Here is a 27,815-nt window from a genome sequence, read left to right on the forward strand (position 1 = left end):
TTTTTGAATATATTTTCCACCTTTTATTTCCATCTGTATCATCCATTTTAAAAGAATGACAAGAAAAGATTTCCACCCATTCAAACTGGACTGCTCTCCAAGCTTTGTTGAAAATGATTCCTGAAAAAGCTGGAGCATTTCGGCCAGCCCCCTGACGGCAACCACGTGGCCCACCTGCCCTGTCACAGGGGCTTCCGGTGACTCCCGGAGGCAGGGAGAGCCTTGGGAACACACCTGACACTTGATTCATCCAGCAACCGGCTGCTGCTGGCTGCGTCCTGGTGCTGGACAGGCTTTTCATGTAATACACGTTTACGGAGGGATGCAGGGTGCAATGAGAACGGTTATTTGAGCTGTTAAGAGGCTAACAACATACCTTTACAAACAGTCTTCCGTAATATACCCAAGAAACCCTACAAAGACTTGGAGAAAATATACCTTAATTTCTGACAGGTATCTTACCTTAGCCAGCAGTGAATTTAATAGGACAGAAATGCATCTAAAAATGCTAATTAAAAATAAGTTGCTTTGGTTAGCATTTAAGACTTTACCATTTAATAAAAGATTTTATTTTTGTAAAGAAGAACTTTGAATACATATATATTCTGAATTTCAGCCTGGAATTTCAAGTGCCTACTTTACTAAGCTAAGCACAAAACACAGACGTTTCAGGCTGAGGGCGTCTGCCACCGTTTGGTGTGGCTGTGGGAGCCGATGCCTCATCATCAGGCCCCCCAGAGCACCTGCAGTGGTTGAGGATCTAAAGGACGTTTTCGGGACGGGGCAGAGAGGCTGAAGCAGAAAGGCAGAGCTGCATCACGGGAAGGAGGAGATGATCGAGCAGTGGGCTCAGGAGGGCAGGAGAGCAGGGCAGGATGAAGAGGAGGAGACAGGGCCCGCTTTCGCTCCCATGAGCTCCTCCTGGATCCCTTCCCTAGCAGCCACCCTATCCCAGTCCTTCCCATTTCTGGGTGGGGAAAAAACAGAGCAGGGAGGCTGGCATTAGGGTTGCAGAACCTGAAGGCAGCTGGGAACTGCAAGATCTGGCCAGAGGCAGCTCAGTTCCCAAGATGGACCCTGGGGACCGGCACCTGCCCCCCCCCCCCCCCCCCCCCCCCCCCACCTCCCTTCCTCTTTACACCCCTTTCCCCCCCCCCCCCCCCCCCCCCCCAGGTAGGAAGCACTCTGGAGCAAAATCAGATAAAGCGTAAGAAAAAAAAAAGACCTGCATTACACTCTTCATAATGATAGAATTTATGAGCAGAAACTTAGTGCTCACTTCTGTTCATCACTTAGTTTCTCTTTGTTGCTGTCTTTATACTTTCTACATAGGATAAGTACTCTGCAATAATAATTTCTTCGTCTTCCAGAGTTGAGTCAAGGTAATCTTCTTCATGTTCTGGAATATCTTCCAGGATTTCATTCACAGCCTCTGTCTCCATATCTTCATCTGTTGAGGCGCTAGAGGTCCCTGCAGTAAAGAAGTGCAGCAACAGGGGAGCTGAGGGAGGAGGACAGAAAGAGAAACCTCCACGGGGACCAAAGGGACCCACGTCAGCTCCAGCTCGGCCCTCTCGCGCCACAGCGCGCGAGCAGCCCGAAGTGTGCACGTCTGCGAACGCCCCTCGCCGCCCCCGCGAGCCTTCGCCGCCCCAAGCCCCGCCTGCCGGCTTCCGCTCGAGCAGACAGTCCCTCCCGTCGGTCTTCAGAGATCGCAGACCCACCTGCAGAATCAGACGGGGATGTGGGTGGCGTTGCTGAAGAATCTTCCGCCGAGAGCCGCAGGTCAGAAGGAAGACTTCCACCGTTGTGAGCGAGGGTCTGAGCCGCCAGCTGGACGTTTCCCCGGAACACCCTCAGGGCAGCCTCAGCCGCTGCCGCGTCGAAGCCCATGTACACCAGCTGGGAGAAGGCAGGACGGCACTGGCGAGGGCCCAGGCCACACGGCACAGCGCGCACCCGGCACTCCCGCCCCCACGCAGAGCCGGGAGAGCCAGGTCTCGGGGGGGGACACGTTCCCAAAACCCACTGCACGCGTGTACCACCGGCCTTCCCGCGCTAACGTGCGCGTGAGGCAGCTTGGAAAGGAAGGAGGAAGACCTGAGGTGGCCACGTTGGTGCCCAGTCGCCTCAGAAAGGCAGCCGGCTCGCAAGCCAGAGGCAGCGCTGAGTGCACAGAGCTCATTGTCGCCGGGACCCTTAGCTAGGTCTCTGCAGCACACTAGGCAGGCTAACATGACGGGGGGCACACGTGGACATCCCTGCAGGTCACAGGCAGGGGAACGGGAGGCGACGCACCAAGAGGCGTGTGTAGGAAAGAGGAGAAAAGCCCGAAGAAAACCTTCCCACAGCTTCCCTGTTTCCTACTCTGAAGGAAATGCCTGTGCCCCGCGTCCACCCGCTGCAACTGCTGCACGGAGGCTGCGCCCTCGGGCGGGCCGGTCACACCTGGAGCCCCTGTCGCCAAGGGCTCGGCCCTGCCTGGCCGCCAGCCTTGTCCCGCCAGCCAGTCCCACACGAGGCTGTGCGGGCGGAGAGGGGCACAAGGCGCTTGCACTCACTTGGTCAATGGTTTCCCGAGAAGGACTCTCCTGATGGCTGTTGGTTTCCGGACCAGAATCGTTTAACCACCACATCTGAGGCTGACTGAGCAGAATCTAAAAACGTACAGGGACACCCGTTACTCATCATTAACATCCGCTCGGTCACTCAGGCAGAGACTGAGCACCTGTCACGCGCTAGGCAGGCACAGCCGTGGGACACACGAACAGGTGTAGAAACTGTGGTGGACGAGGCTCAGGGTGCTGTGGAAGCAGAGAACGGGGACCCCTGAACAGGCTGCGGCTGGAGAGGCGGCTGTTCAAAGGCGGCTCCCGCCAAAGGTCGTGTCTGAATTGAGGTCTGGAGGATGAACAAGATTATTCAGGCAAAAAGATCGCATCTGAGGAAGCAGGAAAGGATTTGAGAGAGCAGGCGGAAGGATTCCAAGAAAACACAAGCTTGTTGCAGCTCAGCCTTAGGGGTGACAAGGTCATAAAGAGCTATAAACGGAAAGCTATAAGCAGTCCAGGGCTGCCCAATGCGACTTGTCTTTGGAAGGTGACATGCTCTAGGTTTACAATGTCAAGGAGAAGAGCAGAGTTGTTTGGACCCTTGATTTCTCTGTCACATGATACTTTTAACCTTATAAAGCCCTTTTGGGGAACTTCCCTTTTAACACTGAATACTTCTATATCGATCAAATGCATTTATGTACTATTTGTATAATTAAAAACAAGTTTTGAGCCCCATCAGTCCCTTCACATATTCAGAATTTTTAAATTTCTCTAAGAAATCAAATTAGATATTCAAATAACATTTTGAATTAAAAAAATATATTAATACATATATTTGAAAATTCAGTCGACCCTTGCACAACGCAGGATTTAGGGGCGCTGACCCTCATCGCAGTGGAAAACCCAAGTGTAACTTACTGTGGACCCTCGGTATCCACAGTTGCTCCGCATCTGCAGATCGTGAAGTACTATACATAGTATTTACTATTGAAAAAGGTCCACGCGTAAGTGGACCCACGCATTTCAGACCCATGCTGTCCAAGGGTTAACAGACCGACTAATGGGGACCTCTGAAGAACAGGACGGGAGGTCTTGAGAATAAGAGGCAAAGGCAGGGCAGGCTCCCCACTGCCTGCAGGATTCAGTGTGAACCCCTCAGCAGGGCAAACAAGGTGACGTGGCCCACCTAGCCCCTGCCTACCTGTCCAGCCCCATCTCTGGCCATTCCCCACCCCGCCCCACCTCCAGCAGGTGTAACCCAGGCCTTGGCAACCCCGGGGCTCAACTCCCCCGGCCTCATGCTTCAGCCCTTAGTGCTGCCCCCGCTTCTCCTCCGTCTGCTGGGCCCCCTCCCGTGACCCGCCCCCCAGCTCAGCTTGCAGTTCCTGCCTCCCCACCCAGTGCTGCGCTCCCACATGGTAGCCCTTACGCCACTGTGCTCTCTGCGTCTGTCTCCCCACTAGCCTGTGGGCTCCCCCAGGGCAGGCGGCATCTCCGCTGAGACTCAGCACAGCGCCTGCCTCATTAAGTATCCTGTCTGCTCCTTGAACAAAAATTGGAAGGATGTGGACCCGGGCAGAGTTACCACTAATTTGGATCCCAACCTGTTTAGTCACTTCTGAGGACTTCTTTAAAAAGCCCCTTTGCCAACATGTACTACTGACTAAATAATAAAACTAAATATTCAAAGAAAACATTTGAATTCAAAAAAATTACATTAAAACTTCAATCACCTTTCTTCCACCTCACTGTTAAACTCCCGCTGCAAACAGAAACCTCATCAAAGTTCCTGCCCTGCGAGCCCTGCGGCATCGTGGACAGGCACTGAGGTGGGTGCGGCTCGTCACTCTGGCTCTGCCACTGGGTTCGAGAACAAGAGAGTTCCGACCCTTAGATCCAAACCAGGAATGAAGAGGAAGGCCCGCAGCCGCGGGGCTCCTGGCGTCAGGAAGGACAAAAGAGCAGCTTCAATGAAGAAGTGGAGGGGTGGTGCCTGGGCCGGGAGCAGGGCTGCTCAGGGAGGCCAGAGGCTGGGGAGGGGTTACCTGCAGGGACTCCTCCAGGTTCCCGCTGGCCTGGTGGAGCGCCTGCTTGGCTGCACGAGCGGAGTAGCCCATTCCTTTCAAATAGTTTATGTTCTCCAGGCGGCGTCTTTTCTTCTCTTTTTCCTCCTTCCTTATTTGGTCCAATTTCTTTAGGAAAACAGCAGAGTTACCAAGTTAGGGATTGCGGTTTTGTAGAAAGCCTTCTCAATCCATGCTCTATAGGAGTCTCAGGGTCACCAGGCAAAGTGAAAACCACAAGGTGAGGTGACCTTCTCTCTCCCCGTCCCACCCAGCATGAGGGCCACTAGGGCAGAGACCAGGGGTGTGCTGCTCGCGGGGAAGCCCAGCGGGAGCCGGAGACGTCAGGCCAGGGAGGGAAGAGAGCACCTCGGGGACCACCACCTGGCACCAGAACAGGCCCCTGGGAACCAGCAGGCACATCCTGAGGACCCCTGGAGAGGTGGACGTGCCTTCTTCTAGGAAGCAGGGAGAGGAGCTTCCTGCATGGGTGGGAGGGCTTCTCAGCCTCTGCTGAGTCACCTGGGATCTTACCGAAATGTGACTCTGAACGTGGGGGCCGTGGAGGGGGTGGGTGGGTCCTAGATGGCGCCCAAGCTACCGATCCACCCACCACTCCCTGGGTAGTAAGAACTTAGTCCACTTAAAACCCCAAGAATGCTCAATGCCAGGTGACAAAGGTCACCTACCCCCGTGGTTCTCAACCCCGAGGCTCAGGTGCCTGGCGTTGCTCCAAGAGCCTGAGGAAGGCCACAGGTTCAGTCTCTTCTCCTCCTCCCACCCCAGCCCTCATCAGGAGAGTTCTGAGTTTGTTTTGAAAGCAAGTATCACTTTATTTTATTTCTATTTATTTATTTATTTTCTGGCTGAGCCGTGCAGCTTGTGGGATCTCAGTTCCCCGACCAGGGATCTCCCCGGCAGTGAAAGCGCCCAGACCTAACCACTGGACCGCCAGGGAATTCCCACAAGTATCATTTTAAAAGGATTTCTGCTGATTAAAACAATAAAACTAAAACAGGTTTGACAACCACTAACTGAATCCAACCTCATTATTTTGCCAATGAGAAGACAGAAATCTCTCAAGACAGTTAGGTGCCCCAGTCAAGGTCATCACCGACAGCAGAGCAGAGAGACAGCTTCTGCACATTCTAGAAACGGTCCGCCCTCGGCCCAACACAGGGAGAACAGCAGAGAAAACAGCTTTTTCCTTTGATGTATCTCCTCCTACCTCCATGGTTCAGTCCAAGCAACAAGGGTCTCCTCTACATTCTTACAGCAAGAACACGGCCTCACCTCTTAGGAGAAGAAAGGAATCCTCACCACGGAACCAAATACTCCAAGCTGGCAGTAGGACTAGGCAGAAGGGGTGACTGCCCACAACATTTCCTGGGATGAAGACAACCTCAGCCTGTAATTTCCTGTTTACAACAGTGGAGAACCTACCTGTGAGTAAGCGGGGCTGACGACGGCTGGGCAGCTCTGCCATCCCGCTGCCCACCCCCTTCCCCGGGGCTGTGGTCCACACCCCCACCGCGCCCTCTAACTGCCTCCTCTGGGCCAGTCTCCGAGACTCCGAACCCTTCTGCACAGGCCCGGCAGCTCACGCACCTGCTCCAGTCCCGTAGCGGCCCCTCCCCACACCCAGTCAGGCGCCAGCGCTCCTGAGCTCCAGCTCCCAGGCCCCGGCTCCGCCTCCCAGCTGACCCTTCCCGCTTCACCACAAGACCCACGCAGGCCGGCGGAAGTAGTCCGTATCACTCACATTTCCACTTTGATTCACACGTACACACCATGTAAAATGCCTCTACCCCGTCCCATCCTCTGCTTGCCATTCCAGCCTCTTCCACATATATTTCAAAAGGCTAATAAGAAGGACAATTAACATTCAAGCAGAGAAAGACCCTCCCAGCCAGCCAGCCAGCCAGCAGACGCGGGCCTCAGAGCTGACACAAAGTTGGGGCCTCAAAGAACACTTTTTCCTTATTACAAATGCCTAAGTCAGTTTTCTCTTAACCATGTAGATACACATGATATTTCTCTTTATACTAGAATTAGGAAAATAAAATAAACCAAGGAAATGACAATAAGCATTGCACTGCGAAGTCTTATCGACACAGTAGGGTCAAATGTTGTGAGAGAACTGAGTTCTAAAGTCACGGCTGTGTACAGGCAAAAAGACTGAACATCCCTTAGGAAGGCCGCCACGCTGCCTCTCACGGCCTCGGAACACTTCAGCACTGTCAAGTGACCTCAGTTTCATTAGTCTGTTTCTTTTGCCAGATGAGAAAGTGGCCCGTACTCAGGACCACGAGGTACAAAAAAGCAAACTTTTAGGAATCACCTATCACCCTCTACTCAGTGAGACGTTCAAACCCGGAGCTTCAGAAACTGAGAGGACAGCAGATTCACGGGAGCTCACACGCGATGGGACTCGGAGCTGGTCTTCCCACCAGCCACCCCAGCTGTCCCTAGGGTGTGGGAAGCTGACTAGTTCCCCAAGTAGGCCCTGACCAGCCTAAGCTAAGCAGACAGGCTCAAGCCAGTCAGGTCTTGACACTCCCCTGGCCACGGCGACTGGCTCAAAGGTGGCCAATCAGTGAGCAGCTCAGAACGTCTCTGAGGATTCTGGGACCCAGACCATGCTCCTGGTGTGATGGGATGACCCCGGTAACACGGAGGAGGCAGAGAGACAGAAACTAGAACTCAGCGACAGGGCGAAGCCACTGAATCAACTAACCTGAGACCCAGCCCTCCTCTGGGCTCTTTACAATTAAGTAGGCCAGTGAATCCCTCCCTTACCCTCTTTATTGGGTGTTTAAGCCAATCTGAATTTGTTGCCTTCAACCAAAAGCATCCCAACTACACATCCACTGAGTGGAAGAGTGAGCAGGGTCAATTGCCCTATATACTCTGTTGTTTTTTTATTTTCTCCAAGGGCTTATAGTTTAATTCATTAAATGCACATCTGATAGGACACTACTATTTTTTAAAAAAAACTTATTTTTGCTACTTATAAAAAGTTAGGAAGTGAAGTGGTAACGTTTACCATTTTATAGTATCTTTTGGCTTTTCAGAACCTTCTGTAAAAACTCAGAATGCTATTCTCAGATGGGAATTAGAAAGTTCAGGAGAAAACCAGAGCCTTAGTTCAGGTTTTGCCACCAATTTGACCCATGACCCCGGAAAAGACAACCTCTGAGCCTGTTTTCCTCATTTGTAAAACTACCATGTTCGATATGGTAACATTCCTTCCAACTCTGAAATTCTAAAGTTTTTTTTTTTAACTGTACTTATCTCTAATTGTTTTAAATGATTATAGTTTAGAATCTTTGCTTTTATAACATAATGTTAGTTGTTCATATGATTTGACTCATGTTTCCAGGCAAGGATGACATCCTGAACTGTAACAATGGCTCCCTGGAAAACACAGACCCCTTTAAAATGGTTTCCAGAAATATACTGTGATTAAAAAAGAGAGACAGAGAGAGAGAAGACTGCTTGGATAACTGTACTTACGAGCTACCTGCCACCGTAGCAAGAATAAAATGAAGGAAACTGCACTGTCTGAAAACTGATGCAATTAAAAAAGACAAGTTTTTCTCCTGACTTCCAAGTCTGAAGCAATAAAGAGTTCCTTGTTAATAATACCTAGTACGGAATTTTCTTTTTCTGTTCTTTCATATCTGAGAGCTAAGGCACTTTGGAAATAATTTTGCTATTGCCTCAAGTTTCACACCTACTCAAAGGCAAAGGCCTGAACCAAGCGTTGCCAAGACCACATTAAGGTACCTCTCTGCGGTTGGTGATGTGGGCAGCTGCGTGGTCCACGTTCCCGTCACATGCCCTTAGGCCAAGCCGAGCTTCCTGGGCACTAAATCCCAGCTGCATCAAACTGTGAACTTTAGATGGATCAATATATAGCTCTTTAAAGAGCTGACATGCCTACAGACAAAGAAAAATATAAGAATCATGTAACCATAGTAACATTAAAGCTTAACACAAAGCTAAAACCTAAAGGAAATTGGATTGTACCCAATGTGAATTAGGGTGTGTCAGATTTTAGATAAAACCTCTAAATGTGACCTATTATCAACCAGTGCAAATGCAAACAGACAACACCCTCTCTGCTCACGTGACTTATATGCAGTATAACATGAGAAAACAGGCTGAGGATTGTGGGAGGGGCTGGTATCCATTATCTCCTCCTTTTTGGTAATAAAGTCCCCTGAATTTGAGCTGAGTGTAGCCAGATGGTCTAGGCCAATGGCATGTAGCAGAAATGACAGGAGCACCTCCTGAGTCACCCCTCTAAAGACGCTTGCCCTGGACTCTCTCCCTCCCTCTGCTGGCTGGAAGAGGCACTGACAGGACACCAGCTGCCCCACTGCCCTGGCTGCTCAACTCTACAGCCAGATGAGAGAAACGGAAACTTCTAGCCAATTAAAGCCACTGACTTTCTGAGGTTTCCTTATTACAGCACCTTGCCTGTACTCTCGCAAATACAGATGTGTTTACGGTATATGTGAAGGAGGGACTGGGAGGGAGGTGCACTTTCCTCACCAGTCACACACCACTGAGTTCATGAAATACTTAACTTCTGGGGATTAAAAAACTAAGTAGGTGAAAATGGTCACAACTTTGGAGCATCCATTGTCTTACCTTGTTGAGATAGTCATAAGCCTCTTCACCATTTCCACTGTGATAATTTCGGATACCTTGAAGCAAGTAAAGTCTTAAAAACAAGACTTTCTCTTTTCCACAATTTCCCTAGAATTATTGGGGGGAAAAAAGATAAAACTGTCTTATTTCTCATTACAGGTCTGTAATACTGACATTTATAATTCCCTTCATCTCCACAGGGGCAAAATGGCATTACTAAAATGTTTCTATCTTCACCATTGCTGATGGCAAAAGTAAGGATCCCAGGGTACAACGGCATCGCCTGTCCCAAACAGAACACCTATCTCCAGGTGCCCAGGACAGGGGCCCCCCTCTGGTCAGGAGGGAAGTATGCAGAAGCCCAAACCAGGAATATCTCTTATGTTGCCCTGCAATTCCCAAGCAGAATTCTGATGACCTGTGGAAACTGCCTGAGAAAAATCCTTATTCAAAGCCCAGCTCTGGAGCTGTGACTCACTCGTGTGAACTGTCACTGTTGAAAATGTCTATTTTCTGCATTTAAACCTTTCATTAGACTCTAATGAATACAGTCACCAGCTCTCTCGGTCACGGTGATCAATGGGTTTCTGTGACTAGAAAACTGTGTTCCTCTGGTCACAGGCTAACTTATAAGATGTTTAACAATCCCCTTAAAATATAGCTTAAAAAGAACACATTGCATACTACTATCAAATAAATCACCTTCGGCAGCAGTCTAAACACTTTAACAGGAATAAACTCAAATTCTACAAATGGGCTCACTAACACCTAAAACTAATTACAGCAACGTACTTTTATGTGGACCAGTCTCTGATGATTTTCTCCATAACAATTTTTAAAGCATCTCTGGGCCATGTTTAATTTCTTCTCTGCATCGTCCAGGCATTCCAGCTGTCCCAAGCGGAAGTAGCACCATGCTATGTCCAGCTGGAGTACTGCATAGTTGTCCACAGTGTCCAGCAGTTCTCTGCAGCACTCGCTACCAAAGACAGGAAATGACATCACTGACAAGAAGCAGTAAAAACCTTTTTGTGAATTACTGGAATTTTTTTTTTCCAGTTTTTGGTGTATTTCCAAAGACTACTCTAAGACAGAGATCGCAATGTTTATGAAGGGAACTATATTTATAATCTGAATCCTTCCAAGGGGAAAAAAAAAAAGGAGTTAGGGCTCAAGAAAAGAAGCTCAACACCACCTGCCCTGGTAGCGGGGGGAGACAGACAGACAGACAGACAGACAGACGCACACACACACCCTTGCCATGTTGGGAAAGAGGCTTGGCAGGAAGCGGAAATCGGGGCCACTGTGTCAGAACCCTTCAGCAAACGTGGGGAGACCATGCTTTAAAGCAGTGGTTTCCAACCCTGACTGCAAATTAGAATCACCAGGATGTGAGGAATTTTTCTTTCCTTTTCTTTTTTGTTTGTTTTTAAGAAATACTGATGCTGGGACCCCACTATATCAATTATAGCAGAAACCTCTGGAGGTGGGGCCTGGATGTTGTATTTCTAAAATCCCCCTAGGTAATTCTAATATACAGCCGAAGTTAGAACCCCAAAGCTTTAAAAGCACACTAAAAAAAAATAAATCCTTCCTTACTATGAACGCCTCAGTTGATGAAGACTCTGATGAGGCATTCACGTCCAATCACATTAAAGGAGGGGAAAAACCATCCAGACAAATGCCAGGCTCTGAATGCCTAGCTGACCTTGGGGCCCAGGTGCAGGTTAAATGCTACTCGGCAGCTGCCGCAGCAGGCTGAACCCAGATACAGAGGAAGGGAGAAGACAGCAAGGCAATGGAAGGTTGACAAAGATGGACATCGAGATAATTTATTTTGATTTTAAATTGTGATTATGTTAGAAATTCATAATGCAAATCTAGATCTCGTTTGAACTCTCTTCAATAAGAAAGTAAAATTTGGAACATTCACAAACTTTAACGATCTCATCTGTTTTTGTTTGTATTCTACTAAAAGTAAGACTGCTCTGGTATAAAACTACAAAACCTGCATGCCCTCAAGCTTCCCATCCTGCCCATCAAAATCTGCTTGGGGTGGGGGGCGAGGAAGAGCTCTGATTCTGTCATTTATGTTTGGTTTTTTTAAATACATTTTAGTTCATTTATTTTGGCTGTGTTGGCTCTTTGTTGCCGTGTGCCAGCTTTCTCTAGTTGCAGCGAGTGGGGGCTACTCTTCGTTGCGGTGCGCGGGCTTCTCATTGCAGTGGCTTCTGTTGTTGCGGAGCACGGGCTCTAGGCGCATGGGCTTCAGTAGTTGTGGCACGCAGGCTCAGTAGTTGTGGCTCGTGGGCTCTAGAGCGCAGGCTCAGTAGTTGTGGCGCACGGGCTTAGTTGCTCCGCAGTATGTGGGATCTTCCTAGACCAGGGATTGAACCCGTGTCCCCTGCACTGGCAGGTGGATTCTTAACCACTGTGCCATCAATGACAGGGAAGTCTCTGTCATTTATGCTTTAAAGCAGAAGTCTCCTAAGTGGAGTGCCTGCACTCCAGGGTACGTACAAGACAATCCACTGGGGCATAAGAATAATCTCTCAGAGCAGGATTTTCCTATTTATTTGTGGTTTCTTTCTTTGAACATTTCTATTCTTTGTGAACGTTTTGTAACATACACACCGTATTTTACACACATGCACACACACCCAGATGTATGACCAGGTGAGGGGCACCTTCTCTGAATCTTCTGCTTGGCCTGAGAACTTGACATTGAGAGGAGAGGAAGAAGTTCATGGACCATGGTCTGATCTTACACTCCAGGTGAGATTTACTGATCTACCTGTAGGCACCTTCGGTTTCTGGGAGAGAAGCCTACCCCACCATTCTCACGAAAGCAGCGGACATTTAGCCAGTTTTCAAAGTCTCACACATGTGAACAGGCTTGTTTGTGTCTAAAGCATCAAGAGTGAGGACAGAAACTGCCTCCTTTCAGTTAAAAATAAAATCATGCGTATAAGTTTGACCCAGAATTGAGTATCTGTGCAGCCAAAACCAAACCCAAAACCAAAACGCAGCACAGGTCTCACATTAAAGACGTTCGTTTCATTCTTTTAGTTTAAACACATAACACTTTGTATTCATATATAGGCTATAAAAGAGATCATGACATCACCTGTATGTAATAATTTTGAAACTGTTAGGACTATATTTGAACCTGATCATGTCACTCAGAAAAAAATTTAAAGACTTGTATAAAATTGTCTTAGAGTATATTTTTATTGATTTTGCTTTAGTAGCCTGAATAGTCAATAGCCAATAAATTTTCATGTTAAAAACATTAATTAAAATCAATGTATAACGTTGATTTAAACAAAATATACTGAGCCTAGCTTTAGAAAAATTAAATCCCATTTGGGCTCAAGTCAGTTATTTAACAGAAACTTATTACACTTGCCTCATGAGTTTTACATTTTTTATATAAAATAAAGATATTAATTTCAAGAAAGGTAAGCTAAGCTTAGGTATCTGCTTTTTTTAAAAGGAAGGTTGGCTAAAAAGTCATTTTTAGTTTTATTACTGGCTGTAAGGAACTGGATTGTGTAGTTTTTTTGTGTGTTTCTCGATACATGGGTTCAATAAATACCATTAAGCGATGCTTGGGATGCAGTTAAAAACAGGTTACTTGAAAAGAGTGGTGTGACCTTTTCAGGGCTTAGTTTTAAGCTTTGTTAGGTGGGACCAGAGCAGCCTGTAGGGCAGAATTAGCCCTTCTTCCCACACCCTACTGAATTCTCTAGCCAATGCCCCGTTTCCCACAGGTTATTATCCGCCCTCTGTGATCTCTCTGCTTCTCTGAGGTGGTGCTTTCCCAGCCTGGGGGCAAGGCAGGCGTGACCTCACAGGCCTGTGCTGACCATCACTCAGCAGAAGACTCCAGGGGCGCCCTGTGCACTCTCCCGCAGGCAGCTCTTTCCTCCCACCACTGTGGCCTCCCTGGATTCCGAGCTCCATCTATTCCACTCAGGGGAGACCAGGAGGCTCTGCCTGGGTTTCTCCTCCGCACACTGAGGCCTGGGAACTCCAGGCAGTGAGCTGAAACAATTCACAGGGTTCCACTCGTTTGTTTCCCCGCCTCAGGGACCACTGTCCTGCATTGCCAGAAAACCACTGTTTTTACACACTTTGCCCAGTTTTTCAGTTGTTGCAGGGGAGAGGGTAAATCCGGTCTCCATCTTGGCCAAAAGTATAACTTACATTTTTAGCTTTAAATAGGGGAAAGAAATTACTCTCAGTCATACCACATACCATACCACAAGATGTACAAAAGAAAGCTGTGATAGAACTTTGAGCCTACTTGGAGCAGGCACGAAAAACATCAAGGGGCAAAGGAAGAACAACTTAAGTTTCTTCCACCTCCACCGCTGACTTGCATTAGAGTTGATCTCTTTTACGAAGAGAGGGAAGGCGCACAAAAATTACGCTAATAAGTTGACCTGCATGAACGAATCCCCAGTAGAAAAAACCAGTATTTTCTACTTAAAAAGGCACTGACAATTATTATTGGATTATTATGTCTACTACTCACTGAACATGTTAACGTACCATGAACTGAAGAGGGAGTTATTTTTTACTCAGGGTCTCCCTGAGACCTGAAAATGATTACAAGGAGGTGTCCAAGGTGAAAAGACTGAGAAAGGCTCATACAGACAGATCAAGGTCAACCATGCCTCAATAACCGCTGAAGCTGGATTACAAGTGCATGGGAACTCAGTATATTAGCTGCTATTTTTATATGTTTGAAATTTTCCATAATAAAAAGTTAGAAACAATTATGGAAGCGAATAAAAAATTTACCTGAATTTAAGGACCTAACTTACAGCCTGCACTGCTACCTGTAGCAGAAGAGAATAAAACTGACACTCAGAAAAAAGCAAAGACAAAGAGGCAGAGGAGGAAAACCAGAGAGGCACCAAGCCCTTGTTCTGGTTACTTTCAGCTTTGCCCCCTCCTCCCAAATATTTTAGACAATAAATCCCCCTTTTTGCTTAAACTTAAGTTTGTTCACTTAAGACACAAGGGTGCTGCCAGTACAGCTGGCAAACTATATATACTTACATTTATCTTCTTGAATGTACTGTATATATTGGGAGTTCCTCAAAACGGAAAAGAAAATAACACTGACGTTGTTACCTTTTGAATATTTCAAACATCAAGTCTATTTTTCAAATATTTCATCTGCCTGGATTATAGCTTCTCAGTACCGTTTCCCATTAAGAGGAACCAGGAGCCCTTGAGAAAGTGTTGGCTGTTGCTCTGGGGCAGGAACTATTCAGGATGAGTCTGGACCAGCTCTGGCCACGAGAGAGCAGAGACTACAAAGATTACCCCAGGATCGGGTCAAAGGGATGCAGGACCACCTGCCAGCTGAAGACAGCCAGTTTAAGCTCTGAGGTGTGAAGTGTATCAAATGTGTTAAAATCCATGAGCTCATACTGATACTTAAAAGAAAAAAAAAAAAAAAGCAGGGAAACCTCACCGGTGATGTCATCTTTGGAAGATGCTAGGGAAGCAACTCATTTATTCTGAAAAGAAGAAAATAAAGAGAAAGAACCCAGCATTTTATTCTGTCTTTCTGTACAAATTGTACCTTAGGAGGACCAAGCAGCGATAAGGAAAAATATTTTTCAAAAGAATTCCAGCAATAAATGCAGAAGGAATAATACGTTATCACCATCTTGGAGCGCCTAATGAAACAGTGGATTTGGGGAACGCTCATCAACATCTACACCAAAATCACTAAGTGAAAAGCTGACAGGGACCTTATAACGGACAGTGCAGGCTGACAACATGTCATAAGAAACAGACATGATACCCTACATGCTTGTTGTAAAAAAATAGTGCCTATGTTTATAAAATGCTTTACAGGGAAGAGAGATCAATTAGAAATGCGACGGGGAGAAACAGTTCACAAATCAGTCTACACCATAACTACTCTTTTATGTTAACCATCTTGGGTGAAAATCGGAAGTGTGAAGTGCACGGGGTGGGGGAAGGGTGCTGTGCGTAACTGTCATCCTCCTTCAAACTTGCTTTCACCAGGTACAAAAGCACCTACCAGAAATATCTGTCAGCGTCCAACAGACATGGCAAGGCTATTCCATATTCCTTTCTTTTCAGGAAAGCTCTGCCTTTCTCATGATATCCCATAGCTAACATAAGGGCCTAGGAAAAAATAAGGATTTAAAAAAACATCACTTTAAACTATAATAAAACGAATTATATTAAAAGCATATTAAGCCTAAAGAAATCAAATATTGTGAAAACAAACAGACAAAAAACTCAAGATCACAACTAAATCTAAAAGCCAAAATTAAGGAGAACAGCATTAAACCTTCATTTCATTTAAACACTGAAACCAAGAACTCAATTTAACGTGGCTGAGATGGTCAGAACTGGCACCTGTCCCTTCGTTTTCATCACTTTATTTTAGTATCGGCTGATCTAGATCTATTTCTAGTATCCGTAAGACTAAACATATAAAAAACCAGCCAGTAATGACTGTATCTTTTCTAAAAAGAGCATTCATTTCACTCTCTATTCTTAATCAGGTTTTTTTCTGAAGTATCTGTCAACTGTAGCATTTCTAAAACAATTTTTGCAAGGTGATCCAAATTTCTTTAAAGTTCATTAATATTTTTAGATTTGAATTTGTATATAATTCCATTTTGTAAAGGTTTCCCCTAAAGATCTAAATATCATCATTTAATATACGAACGTAGTATCTGCAGTGGGCAAACAGTTGCCCAAAAAAATTAATTCAATGAGATTACAAAGCTCTCTTATTAAAACGTAACTTCAATCCTTAATTTTAAATCCATAATTCATATAGTGAAACCGACTCAAAAGTGTCCTTTAAAGACCAAAAAATTAAAATTAACTTGACCCACAGTCACTAAAGCTTTTCATACAAGAAGCTACTGGACTCCAGCTCAGAGACTGATCTCATGGGCCAAGTTGTAGATGCTGCTAGAAAGACCCCCTTGGATATGTTCAAAGGTAAAACCACTTCACCCTTACTCCAAATTAGAGAACGGGGCTGTGGAGAGACAGGGGAAGAGGTGGCAGAATCATCTGTCACACTCTTCCCAAACTACCTAGCACCCCAGCCTCCCCTTCTGATCCGTCCCTTAGGGAATGAGGCCCCCAAGTAAAATAAACTACAGCAAAACAAACACTGCCACAGGAAGCCACTGCTCCAGGACAGTGAGGTCCTGCCGTTCTGTACTCAGGCACTGAAACTCACAGGGTGAGCCGGCCAGATGCAGTGCTCATCGTATGGTCATGTTCTCTGTTTATGAGCTGGAGACTGAAAGCTGCTTCTAATCCTTTATAATAACATTCCAAGATAAAACAAATAGAAAACCACTTCTGCTCTGACAGCAGATCAAAGAACAAGCCATACATTTCTTACAGTACTTACTTTTCTTTCTGATGGAGGGATTCTGATTGATCTGCCCGTCTGGTTAGCTATGTCTAAGTATGGTGTGGTTTCTGGATCCACCACCATCTCAGCTGCAACAAAACCAAAAGGAACTCCATTAGTTCAATGTTAAAAAGCAATGATGGTGACATTAAAAATGTTAGACTGTAGGGGAAGAAAGGCCAACAAGAAATGTGATACTCCCCTCCCACGCACGCTCCCGCCCATTTGCTGCGGGATTTGCTGCCACCTTTGAGGACTTGAGCGAACGTCTGAAGCTCTGTGTACCTCTCTCTGCCAGTATCTCCAGGCCTCTCTTAGTCCTCTGAATTCTTTTTTCTTTTAGTCTGGCTTCATTCTGCTCTTCTTCTTCCACCTGGGAGTTTTTCCTCACATCCTCTTCAGACTGTTTTAGTTCGAGCACCATAGCTTTTACATTGTGGGTCACTCCCTGTTCCTCAAGTGTTTTCCCTGTCAAAATCAGAAATGCACGTTATAAAGAGTCATTAAATTTACTGGGTAATAGGCCATCTTCTATGTTAAATGGAATTCTTAAGCCTGCGTCAGCACTTGCAGACCACCATGCCACATGATTGGTAAGAAGATGTTTAAATTTGGCTGTTTACCTATGTTATTGTTAAGCACTGGTTCAAATCAGCCAGGGAAAATGAGGTGACTAAATTAATCCTTTGTAATTTTCTTTATTCTCATCATAAGATCAAACTAAAGCAATCAACTGTTTGAGAATCTACTACAGAGAGAGACGTGATATCTCCCACCCTCTAGCTGGAGATATAATCCAGTTCTCAGCAATGGACTGGAGGCGAGAGTGCAGTGGCGCACTGTGAGAGGTAATTTACTGAAGTGGGTAAAAACAAACACCTTGGGTTCCATCCCTTCTTAACTCTATAGCCCTGAGTGAACCACTTACTGTCCACGTCCTCATATAAAAAATGGGAATAAAGACAGAGGTAGAAGTTAATGGAACAGAATGAAAGAGAATATGAACAAAATCAAAAGCTGGCTCTATGAAAAAAATTAATCAAATATACAAACCTAACAAAAATTAAGTCAAAGATGCAAAAAAACAACAAACAAAACGAAAAAGGGTAAATATAGATAGCAAACATTATAAAATACCAAAATAATATTATGAACTATAAGCATATAAATTTGAACACATTTCTGAAAACTCTAGTTGGACACACATTCATATGCATACGTACATATACATACACATATATATATTTAGGAACTCGACAACCATTCTAACATTTATATTGAAAAATAGAGGACTTCCTTGGTGGCACAGTGGTTTAAGAGTCCGCCTGCCAACGCAGGGGACATGGGTTCGAGCCCTGGTCCGCGAAGATCCCACATGACGCAGAGCAACTAAGCCCGTGAGCCACAACTACTGAGCCTGCGCTCTAGAGCCCGTGAGCCACAACTACGGAAGCCTGCATGCCTAGAGCCCATGCTCCGCGACAAGAAGCCACCGCAATGAGAAGCCTGCGCACCTCAACGAAGAGTAGCCCCCGCTCGCCGCAACTAGAGAAAGCCCATGCACAGCAACAAAGACCCAATGCAGCCAAAAATAAATAATGGGAAAAAAAAAAAAGAAAAAGAAAGATCCATCAATGGCCAAGTTACCATGATAAAGAAGAGCCAAGAGGGAGACTCATCTTACTAGATTTTTTTTTTTTTTTTTTTTTTTGCGGGTCACCGGCCCCCCCCTTTTTTTGCCCCTCCCCTTTCAAAGCCCAAGCCCCCGGACGCGCAGGCTCAGCGGCCATGGCTCACGGGCCCAGCTGCTCCGCGGCACGTGGGATCCTCCCGGACCGGGGCACGAACCCGCGTCCCCTGCATCGGCAGGCGGACTCTCAACCACTGCGCCAAAAGGGAAGCCCATCTTACTAGATTTTAAAGCCACAACAACAAACAAACAAACAAACAAAAACCTCTGGTGAGACTATCCATGCAGCCCTGGGCTTGAGGAAAGAACTTCTTAAAACACAAACAATAAGGTGCAAAACTGATGGATGTGATAACATCAAAATCAAGGATTTCTGCCCAACGAAGGGCACCACAAACTAATTAACACGGAGATGCAACGACGGACAGCGCAAAGACACCTACAACGGGCAACAGGAAACGGCTAGAGGTGACGCTGGAAAGGACGACTAGGGCTAGGCTGTGAAGGCTGCATTAGATCAGGCTGGGATGTGAACCTGACTCTCTGCAGGCCATAGGAACCTAATGGAAACCAAACAGACTACAGTGCTTGCCCGAACTGCTGCAATAGCTAACTGGTCTCCCAAGGCCATTCGTGTCTCCTTCGCATCCATTCCCCTACTGCAGCCAAAGTGATCTTTGAAACACAAATATAATTGTGTCTGCTCCCCAGCATCAATGGCTTCCCACCTCTCTAGAGAGAAGCCCTCTAATACTGAGTAAGGCTCAAGTCCAGGGTTCCTCAGCAGCACTACTGGCATCGTGAGCTGCATTAAGTCTCTCTTGTGGGGACCGTTCAGTGCCTTGATGTTCAGCACCATTGCTGGTCTCTTCCCATTAACTGTTATGAGCACAACCTCCCCTGGCCCCCTGCTACCAAGTCATGACAACCCAAAATGTCTCCGGACATTTTGCTTCCTGCTTTACATTTTTATTTTAGTAAACTGTAAAATAATTGGTTTTGCATTATATACGTGATAAAGCCACCCAAAATTTTTGAACAGAGGAAGAGAAAAAAAGATGCAAAGTCATTATTTCTCTATTGACTTGATTTAAAAATTCTGCATACTTTGCCATAACATACCTAGTTGAAGTTGTTTCTTATTTATGACAATTTTGATATAATTTTCTTGAAATCCAAAGGTTTCAGCTATCCTGTAAAATAAACCAGAAAACTATAGGTAACCAAATTTGTTATTTATTATCCATTAAATAGATTTTAATCATGATAGCTATTTTATACATTCTTCTCAGAAACACCGAGTATTCCAATTTACTGACTCACAACATTACTTCAGATAAAGTCAGCTTACTAGATGGTTATTTGAAACTGTGTCAGAGACAGTGTCCTTTTGTAAACTATCTGTTTTACTATTTGGTTCCTTGTGAAGTAGAGACCACTGGTGCTGTGTATCTGTTTGAACAGGAGGGCCCTAGCTGCATGTCAGGAGAAAAGCCATCCTCTATACCTTCTGCGGTCTCCTTGGAGGAGCCCATAATAGGGGGAGTTGTTCCATACAATCTTCTGCTCATTGTGTGTTGAATGAATGATGCTTCCTGAATCCATCCCTAACAGCCCTCATGTAGACCAAAGAAGAAGATGAGAAAAATCACTTTAAGAAACACTGACTGGCTATCCCTGGAGGTATTCAAAATACTTACCAGTTAAAAATACACAAGTAGATGAAGTAATTGACCAGGTCTCAAAAGTTAGGTTTTCACTGGTATGTGACAGGCAGGTATTTTTTTTCTTTTTACAAATGGGCCAACAGCCTGAAACTGGCTGAAATACTTCACTGAACACCACAGCAAGCTATTAGTGCACTAAGGAATAAAATTCAAAACTAATGATCTGGCCAGTATCAGGCTGTCTCCTATTTCTATCACTCATTCATTGATTCAAACACGTATCAAGTACATGCATCCAGAGTTCCCACCTGATCTCAAGTTACACCAGGAAGTGAAGAGATTGCTGCAAGTCCTGAGTTCTCACTTTGCCCTTAAATGCCAGTGTGAGCCTGAATAAGTCCTTCAGCCTCAAAGCCTCAATTTTCCCTTCCATTCAGCGACGATAATCAAACCTGCCCCATCTCTCTTACAGGATGGCCAGGGAGGATCAAATGAGCGGGTGTAAAAGAGCCGAGAGCACCTGGGGCACAGGGCACACAGATACTTACTTAGACCTCAGTTCTCTGCCAGTGACATGCAGTCGGGTCTCCAACAAGTTTTTCCTATCCTATTTAAAAATAAGACAAATAGAATGCACTTGAATTTGACACTTTTTGGAGCTGTTATTCTGCCTATAAAACCAGACAGGTTGATATCAGATGATGTAAATACTCGCATGCCTAGCATGAAGCTATTGAACAAAACCTGACGTGTGCTGACCCTGTGACCCGGAAGTCCTCAAGGGGGCAGCAGTGTGGCACCACAGGCAGGGCTTCAGTCTCTGGGGGAAGGTCAGCTGCTCAGTGGGGTTTGTCCCCTGTCTACTCAAGGGAGCTGGCCTCTGCTCCACAAGGACCCATCCCACAACCTCTGGCACTAGGGCCACCTCAGTGAGCAAAAGAGATAGTCCCTTCGGCGCTCCCCGTGAGGAGGGAGCAGCAAGACATGTTCCTGGAACCTTTCCTTCTCGGATGGCCGGGCTTCAGAGGAAAATACGGGACCACCAGCGACACCTATGAGACCATGCAAATCATCTGCTCTGATTCCATACTCACCAATCAGCTTTCTGACTGGTGGTCTGGTTTCCCAGGTACTTGATACTAGCAATGAAGAGTCCTGTATATACATACTGCCCTTTAAATTCCCAAACTGGCATTCTAAGATAGATACATATATAATTTCCTTCTTCTAATAAAGCTCTTTGTTTTTCCTAGAAATTTTTAACAGCTTTATAGAGAGGTAACTTACATACCTTAAAGTTCCCTGTCTAAAGTATAAGAGTCAATGGTTTCTAGTATATTTACAGAGTTAGACAACCGTTATCATAATCAAATTTCAGAACATTTTCACCATCTCCCCAACCAAACATGTGCCATACCTCCTATTCCCTCCCCTGCCCCCACCACAGACAACCATGAATATATTTTCTGTCTCTACGGATTCACCTACTCTAGACATTTCCTATCAATGGAACAACACAATATGTGGCTTTTTGTGTCTGGCTTCTTTCATAATGTTTTTGAGGTTCATTCATGTTGTAGAGTATCGGTACTTCGTTCCTTTTTATGGCTGAATAATATTCATTGTATGCGTGCACTCCATTTATCCACCGACAGACATCTGGGTTGTTTCCACCTTTTGGCTATTGTGAATTGAGCTGCTACAAACGTTCATGTACAAGTTTTTGTGTAGACATAGTTTTCATTCCTCTTGGAGTAAAATAGCTGGGTCATATGGTAACTCTTATACACACTTATTTTCATTTCTTCTGAGAATAATTAACATTGATCAGTCTGAAGAGGCACCCTTGGGTGCCCTGCCTCAGTAACATTTCTGGACTTCAACTACTGAGGACGCGGCCCTGACACAGGTGGCCCAGGTTACGGTGGCCCTGCTTGGGCACTCAGCTCTGCCTCTGGCTTCCACTGGCATAGAAAAAAAAGACGAATTCCTTTATGATGTGTCCTACACAGTTTTAGAAAATCTGAAGTAATCTTGTATTCCCTATTTTTGCTAAATGTTCATTCAAACTCTAGAAAATGTAAGAATGTTGAAGCACAGCTCTGTGAAGCCTGCAGGCCAGACTACTTTGTAAACGTTCCAGCTTAAGAATCCATAAAATTGACTTTTAAGTTTGTAAATGTTCAACGTGTAAAGTAACTGAAAAAAATTTTATCTTTGGATTGTATCTTCAAAAAGAACTCATCATTTATTTAATCACATCACTAAGTTAACTAAGTATTAGTAACTATGTAAATTTGGGGAAACTACTCACTTTTTTTACCCGGGGAGGTAAGAAGACTTCGATTGTAGCAATTCCTGTTGCTTTATAGTGCTCATTGCCTGTGCCACGCTCCACTGCTTTGCAACGTATTTCTTCTATTATCTTTTCTACTTCATTTTCACAACATTCTAGCTTGTCAGAGTACTTCTTAGCAAGGTCCTATAAAGAAAAATTTAAAAACACAGATCAATACAGTACCAACTCAAAAAAAAAAAAGTATAATACAGAACAGTGCACGTGGGACTCTAAGGCAAAATAACTAATGAGTGGTGGTCACCCCTGTTATAGTGAAATCCAGACTGTGACTTGACATCTTGAGAGGTGTAGAGTTTAGAGAGGACCCAGGGAAACATCAAAACCAGGAAAGGACAGGAAAATAGGCCCAAGAGAGAAAGTAAGACCAGTTGGGATTACACTAGGGGCGAAAAGCAAGGTGGGCTGTGACTTATGTAACTGCAGTATATACACAATTATTTTAAGGAATAATGAACTGTTCAATACCACTAAAGGGTGGGGACAAAAAAACCAAAAACACAAACAGACAACATTCTAATTTTCCTAACTTGTGAGAACAAGTCAGGTTATACGACGGTGTTAAGTATATATTTATAATAGGGGAGATGTTCATGATACACATAAGTTACAAAACAGATCAGAGGACTTCCCTGGTGGCGCAGTGGTTAAGAATCTGCCTGCCAATGCAGGGGACACGGGTTTGAACCCTCGTCCGGGAAGATCCCACATGCCATGGAGCAACTAAGCCTGTGCGTCACAACTACTGAGCCTGCGCTCTAGAGCCCGTGGGCCACAACTACTGAGGCCCGTGCACCTAGAGCCCATGCTCCGCAACAAGAGAAGCCACCACAGTGAGAAGCCGGCGCACCACAAAGAAGAGTGGCCCCCACTCACTGCAATTAGAGAAAGCCCGTGCGTAGCAACTAAGACCCAACACAGCCAACAATAAATAAATAAAATAAATTAAAAAAAACCCGAAACTTTCTGTAATTCTCTAGAAAACATAAACATAATTACTCAGTGAGGGTTTTTTTCCCCCTCCTGACACCAACTGGATGTCCTACAATTCAATTCAATTCTGTCATTAACGATCTGGAGTTAGAGGCAGACTCCACAGGCTAAGGGCTCAATCCCACAAGTCTGCCTTCATTTCAGGCACCAGGTTACCCACACTTCTGTCTGACTTGGCTACAAAGTCAAGGGTCCCTACAACCCCTACCCCTTCAGGCTTGGTAATTTGCTAGAACAACTCCACAGAACTCAGGAAAATGCTCTACTTATTATTACAGTTTATTATAAAGAGTACAAATGAACATCTAGATGGAGATGTACATGTGGCAAAGTCTGGAAGGGTTCAGAGAGCAGGAGCTTCTGTTCCTGTGGAGCTGGAGTGTGCTACTCTCTGGCGCAGGGACGTGTCTGCCAATCTGGAAGCTCCCCAAATCCATCATTTAAGGGTTTTTATGAAGGCTCCATTATGTAGGCACGATTGATAAAATCACTGGCCTCTGGTGAGTAGCTTGATCTCCAGCCCTCTGCCCTCACCAGAGGCTGGAGGGTAGGGCTGCAAGTTCCAAGCTTCTAATCAAAGTCTGGTCTTGTAGGCGAGCAGCCCCACCCTGAAGCTCTCTCCAAAGAGCTGCCTCTTAGAACAAAAGATGCCCCTGTCACCCTTACCACTCGGGAATTTCCAAGGGTTTTAGGAGCCCCGTGCCAGGAACTGGGGACAGAAAGCAGCTTTCTTATTATGCCACACCTAGTTTCTAAGCCAAGAAATTATAACAAGCAAATTCAAAAGAAAGATCAGAAGGTTTGCAAAAACTAAAAAGTGAGTCCTGTCAGGAACAAGAGAGACAGGAAAACCCTAAGACCCTGACACAGCTATCACTATCACCTCCCAAGCACGTCATTGTGTCACAACACAGGACAATTTGATGCCCTCCTGACAATCCTTAGTCCTTGATAAATGTTACACTGTTTATCTCAATATACTCAGACTGAGAAAACAGAGAAGTACATTCTAGGATATTCCAATATAATAGATTTCTATCAAAAATGATTAATGTTCCTCAGCTTCGAAAGGCAGGCAAACTTCAATTTCTAGAAGTTTCACTTATGTAAAATGATGCCACTTCTGATGATACCATAAAAAACCAAGGCATAATTATTAGGAAAATATATTTTGGAAAAATGAACAGATAGCCATAGTGTAAACAAAGCTGGGGGAGGGAAGCATTGTTTTACAGCAGACCACAGTAGCAAGGAGGGCTGAGAACCCACCAGGACACTAACGCTGAACAGGTCACACACTAAGCTTCTGGCACTGGAACTGCCCTGCTAGCAGGAACACCCAGATTAATAAACTTAGGTAACATCATGAAGGTATTAGAAATGATATATGCCAAAATAATTAGATACCATTCTCATATAAATAAAATCTTTTTAAATAAAAATAAGCTTGCCAACTGCTAATAAAATGTGGGACCTGCTTTTCACTCATGTTTTTGGTTATGCCAAAGGTTTACCTGGTTGTGCCTGGCAATTTCTGGTGACTTCAGAATCTTACTTACCAAGGAGACTTACAACACTACTAATTATTAATGTCTTAAAAGGAAAATACCTTCAATGCCAAACCAACTTTTTTATTTTCATCTGTATATGGAGGTTTCCAGAGTTGAATTCTGTCTTCCCTTAAAAACTGGGTCAATTTTGCTTGGAGATATTTCTTTTGCGCCATCCTTGAAAGCAAAACAGTACATCACTGATACCCCATGCCACATTTCAAAGTGTTTTATAACTTACCTAATACATTGATGGGTTTTCTAGAGTAAGCAGAGGTCTCCTCCACTCCTCCTCCAGTTTAGTCTAAATTACTTTTAGACTAGGTTTTAACTAGCTCCAGGCTTCTCTAAAAGATGTATATATTATATACAGACTGAAATATGTATTACATATGCAATTATATATATTACATAAAAATACATATTTCAAAGTTGCTAATATGTAGCAAGGTTTATTACACTTTTCTATTTCTTAACCTGCTATTATTCTCTAAGAGAAAAAATAAGATAAATCCCTAAAGTAGTGAACTTAAACAATTCGATGCAGAGCTTATCAATTCTCCTGTATATTGGCTATTTCAACACAAAAGACCAATCACCTTGACAGGTAAACATGAAGAAAAGCTAGCTTGAACCATGAACTATCCATAACAAATATTTTCTATATCTGAATTTTTTAAATTAAAAATTTAGTGTTTACAATACTAGAAAGTTATGCATGCTATTTTGTGATAAAGCATAAAAGCAAATCTACATATACTATTCAAATCAATACTGGCTGGGTCATCATTTTACAGATGAGAAAACCAAGGCCCAAGTTTGTAAAATGACTCAATCAAGGATGCAAAATTAGGCAGCAGCATAACTAGCACTGGGACTTCTACCTACAACACTGGACTACTGGATTCTGCCTTCTATCGCGAAATCCCTTGCTGCTTCTCTGTCCTGTGCATGTAACTACTCTCTCCCAAAGAATCACACACAGCAATGGAGCTGTCTACTCAACCTTCACTAGCACACCAATTCAAAGGGGTGAGTGAGGCGGCTAGAGGATCAAACAGCTGACAGGGGCAGTACAGCCAAAACAGATAAGCAGCAAGAAAAGTCAAAAGCTATTACCCTTGAAGGATGAAGACACATTCTAGAGAGTGAAAAAATATGTAAGAGTTAATGTAACCCAGATAAGTAACTTTCTTTTTTTTATTCAGGGCCTGTATCCCACACTCCCCAAAACTCAATTCACCTGATTTTTAAATCAAGTTTGAGAACTTAAGTGTATTCCATAAACAAGTGTTTTAAAAGAAAGTTCAAATCTATTTTATATCAATTTGGAGGCAAGAAGGAGGGTAATCAGGATAGCGGGGAGAAAAGGGATAAAGAAAAAAAACACATCAAAGAGGGGGCTGTGTGCATCCAGGTAACCTACAAAAGAACCCCAGATTTTCAAGCACTAATAAACTGCTTCTCACACAGAAAAGCATATTAGCACTTACGAGCATTAGCTTTCCAAACACAAATAACTTACAGGACCACTACACAAAGTTAGTTCTCTACTGATAAATGTTCAGAAATTCCCACGAAAGTATCACTTGTGGGGAAAGGGCCATTTACTGGAGCCAAGCTATCTGTAAGGCTGAATGCACAGCCCTCTGCCATCCAAGTAGCTACCTGACCAAAGTCTCAAGGGATTTCCTAAACCGAGTGTGCGGGCCCACACTCCACCGAACCAGCAAATAAACAGCAAGGAGGGTCTATGAACCACCACTTATGTTTGAGAAAAGATTACACCACTGTCTTGAAACTTACAAAACTTCACTTCCAGACAACCGAATAAACGAGGATACATCTTTTAAATCAAAAGGGAAAAAGGATTAATAAATCAGTTTCCGATTTTAACTGGAGAACTGAACGTTTCATGGATGCCATACAATGTTCGGCAACACAGTCCCCCCCAAAAGCAGAAATTCATTAGCACTACTGCTCTAAACTGAAAGCGAAAAGGTATAAAACGTTCCTTTAAAATTTCACTTTCACTTTTGTAATAAATCGATCAACGCTACCTTTCCCCAGAGCTTTTCAAATATATATCTACATATATTCATTCAAAATACATTAATTCTTCTCTTAGGCAGACTATTACAAGAATCTTGTATTAAAAAATAAGAGTATGGGAAAGAGTTGAGAAATACAGAATCAGATCGTCAAGGCTGGAGAAAATAAAGTGTTTTCTCATTAAACAGCAAAGAAAATCTGTCTTTGCAAATAAATCCCAAATGGCATATCTGGAATTAGTGTTATGACTCAAGCTTTTTGTATGGCTAATTAATTTTAATATATACATATATTTCTCTTTCTCCCTCCAAAGACACTATTCAATCTTCTTTTTAAGTACCCAGCACCTCAGCCCAGCCCAGAGCAAACCTAGGGCGCGGCGAAATGCCGGCGCAACCTGAAACCCCGGCCCGCCGACCCCAGTCCCGGCCGAGCCTCCGCGCAGGGCGCCCACCTCCCGCCGCTGCGGTCGCGCCCGACCCACACGGGGTTGGCGTCGGGGTCGCGCCGGGGGAGCGGGGGCGCCAGGCGGCGCGGCTGAGACCCGGGTCTGGGACTCGACGCTCGGCCGCCGACTCCTCACCTGCGCCACCGCCGCGCCAACCGTAACCCGCCGAACGCCCGGATGCGCCGGCGGCCGCCGTTTGTTTTCATTCCGGGTGAGGCCGGCCCCGCCCCCGCAGCCTCTGTCGCCGGGCCGCCCCGCCCCCACGCGGCGGAGAAGCAGGGTTGTGGGCGGGGCTAATGTGGGGGCGGGGTTGTGGGTAGGCTGTGGGCGGGGATAAGACGGAC

At 45.0% G+C, this 27,815-nt stretch overlaps 1 protein-coding gene across 2 annotated transcripts; it reads right to left on the reverse strand.

The window, feature by feature from the left end:
* On the reverse strand, positions 1–27,698 carry NUB1 (negative regulator of ubiquitin like proteins 1). 2 transcript variants are annotated; one of them, XM_027101465.1, is made up of 15 exons: positions 27,607–27,698; positions 25,031–25,148; positions 22,387–22,554; positions 20,621–20,679; positions 19,528–19,598; positions 17,001–17,183; positions 16,713–16,804; positions 15,348–15,454; positions 10,070–10,256; positions 9,278–9,385; positions 8,408–8,560; positions 4,601–4,747; positions 2,562–2,657; positions 1,725–1,902; positions 1–1,471 (listed from the first exon to the last, which is right to left on the reverse strand). In XM_027101465.1, the coding sequence occupies exons 1-15, from the start codon at positions 27,675–27,677 to the stop codon at positions 1,293–1,295; spliced, it is 1,917 nt and encodes a 638-aa protein (XP_026957266.1). In that variant the 5' UTR covers positions 27,678–27,698; the 3' UTR covers positions 1–1,292. The 2 variants fall into 2 exon arrangements, with proteins under 2 accessions (XP_026957266.1, XP_026957267.1); XM_027101466.1 differs by lacking the exon at positions 27,607–27,698 and adding an exon at positions 27,478–27,597.
* Between the last annotated feature and the right edge of the window lie 117 nt (positions 27,699–27,815).

Source organism: Aethalodelphis obliquidens, unplaced genomic scaffold (genome assembly GCF_003676395.1).
Source record: "Aethalodelphis obliquidens isolate GAN/ISIS:26980383/991018 unplaced genomic scaffold, ASM367639v1 scaffold5, whole genome shotgun sequence".
Taxonomy (NCBI): Eukaryota; Metazoa; Chordata; class Mammalia; order Artiodactyla; family Delphinidae; genus Aethalodelphis; species Aethalodelphis obliquidens.

Excerpts from the sequence above, each read along its gene's own strand:
- NUB1 (XM_027101465.1), bottom strand. The coding sequence starts at position 27,677 with ATGAAAACAAACGGCGGCCGCCGGCGCATCCGGGCGTTCGGCGGGTTA. Across the intron at positions 19,599-20,620 it reads GGCAGAGAACTGAGGTCTAA|GATAGCTGAAACCTTTGGAT; the intron begins GTAAGTATCTGT and ends TTTATTTTACAG. Across the intron at positions 10,257-15,347 it reads GACGCTGACAGATATTTCTG|CGAGTGCTGCAGAGAACTGC; the intron begins GTAGGTGCTTTT and ends TGTCTTTGGTAG.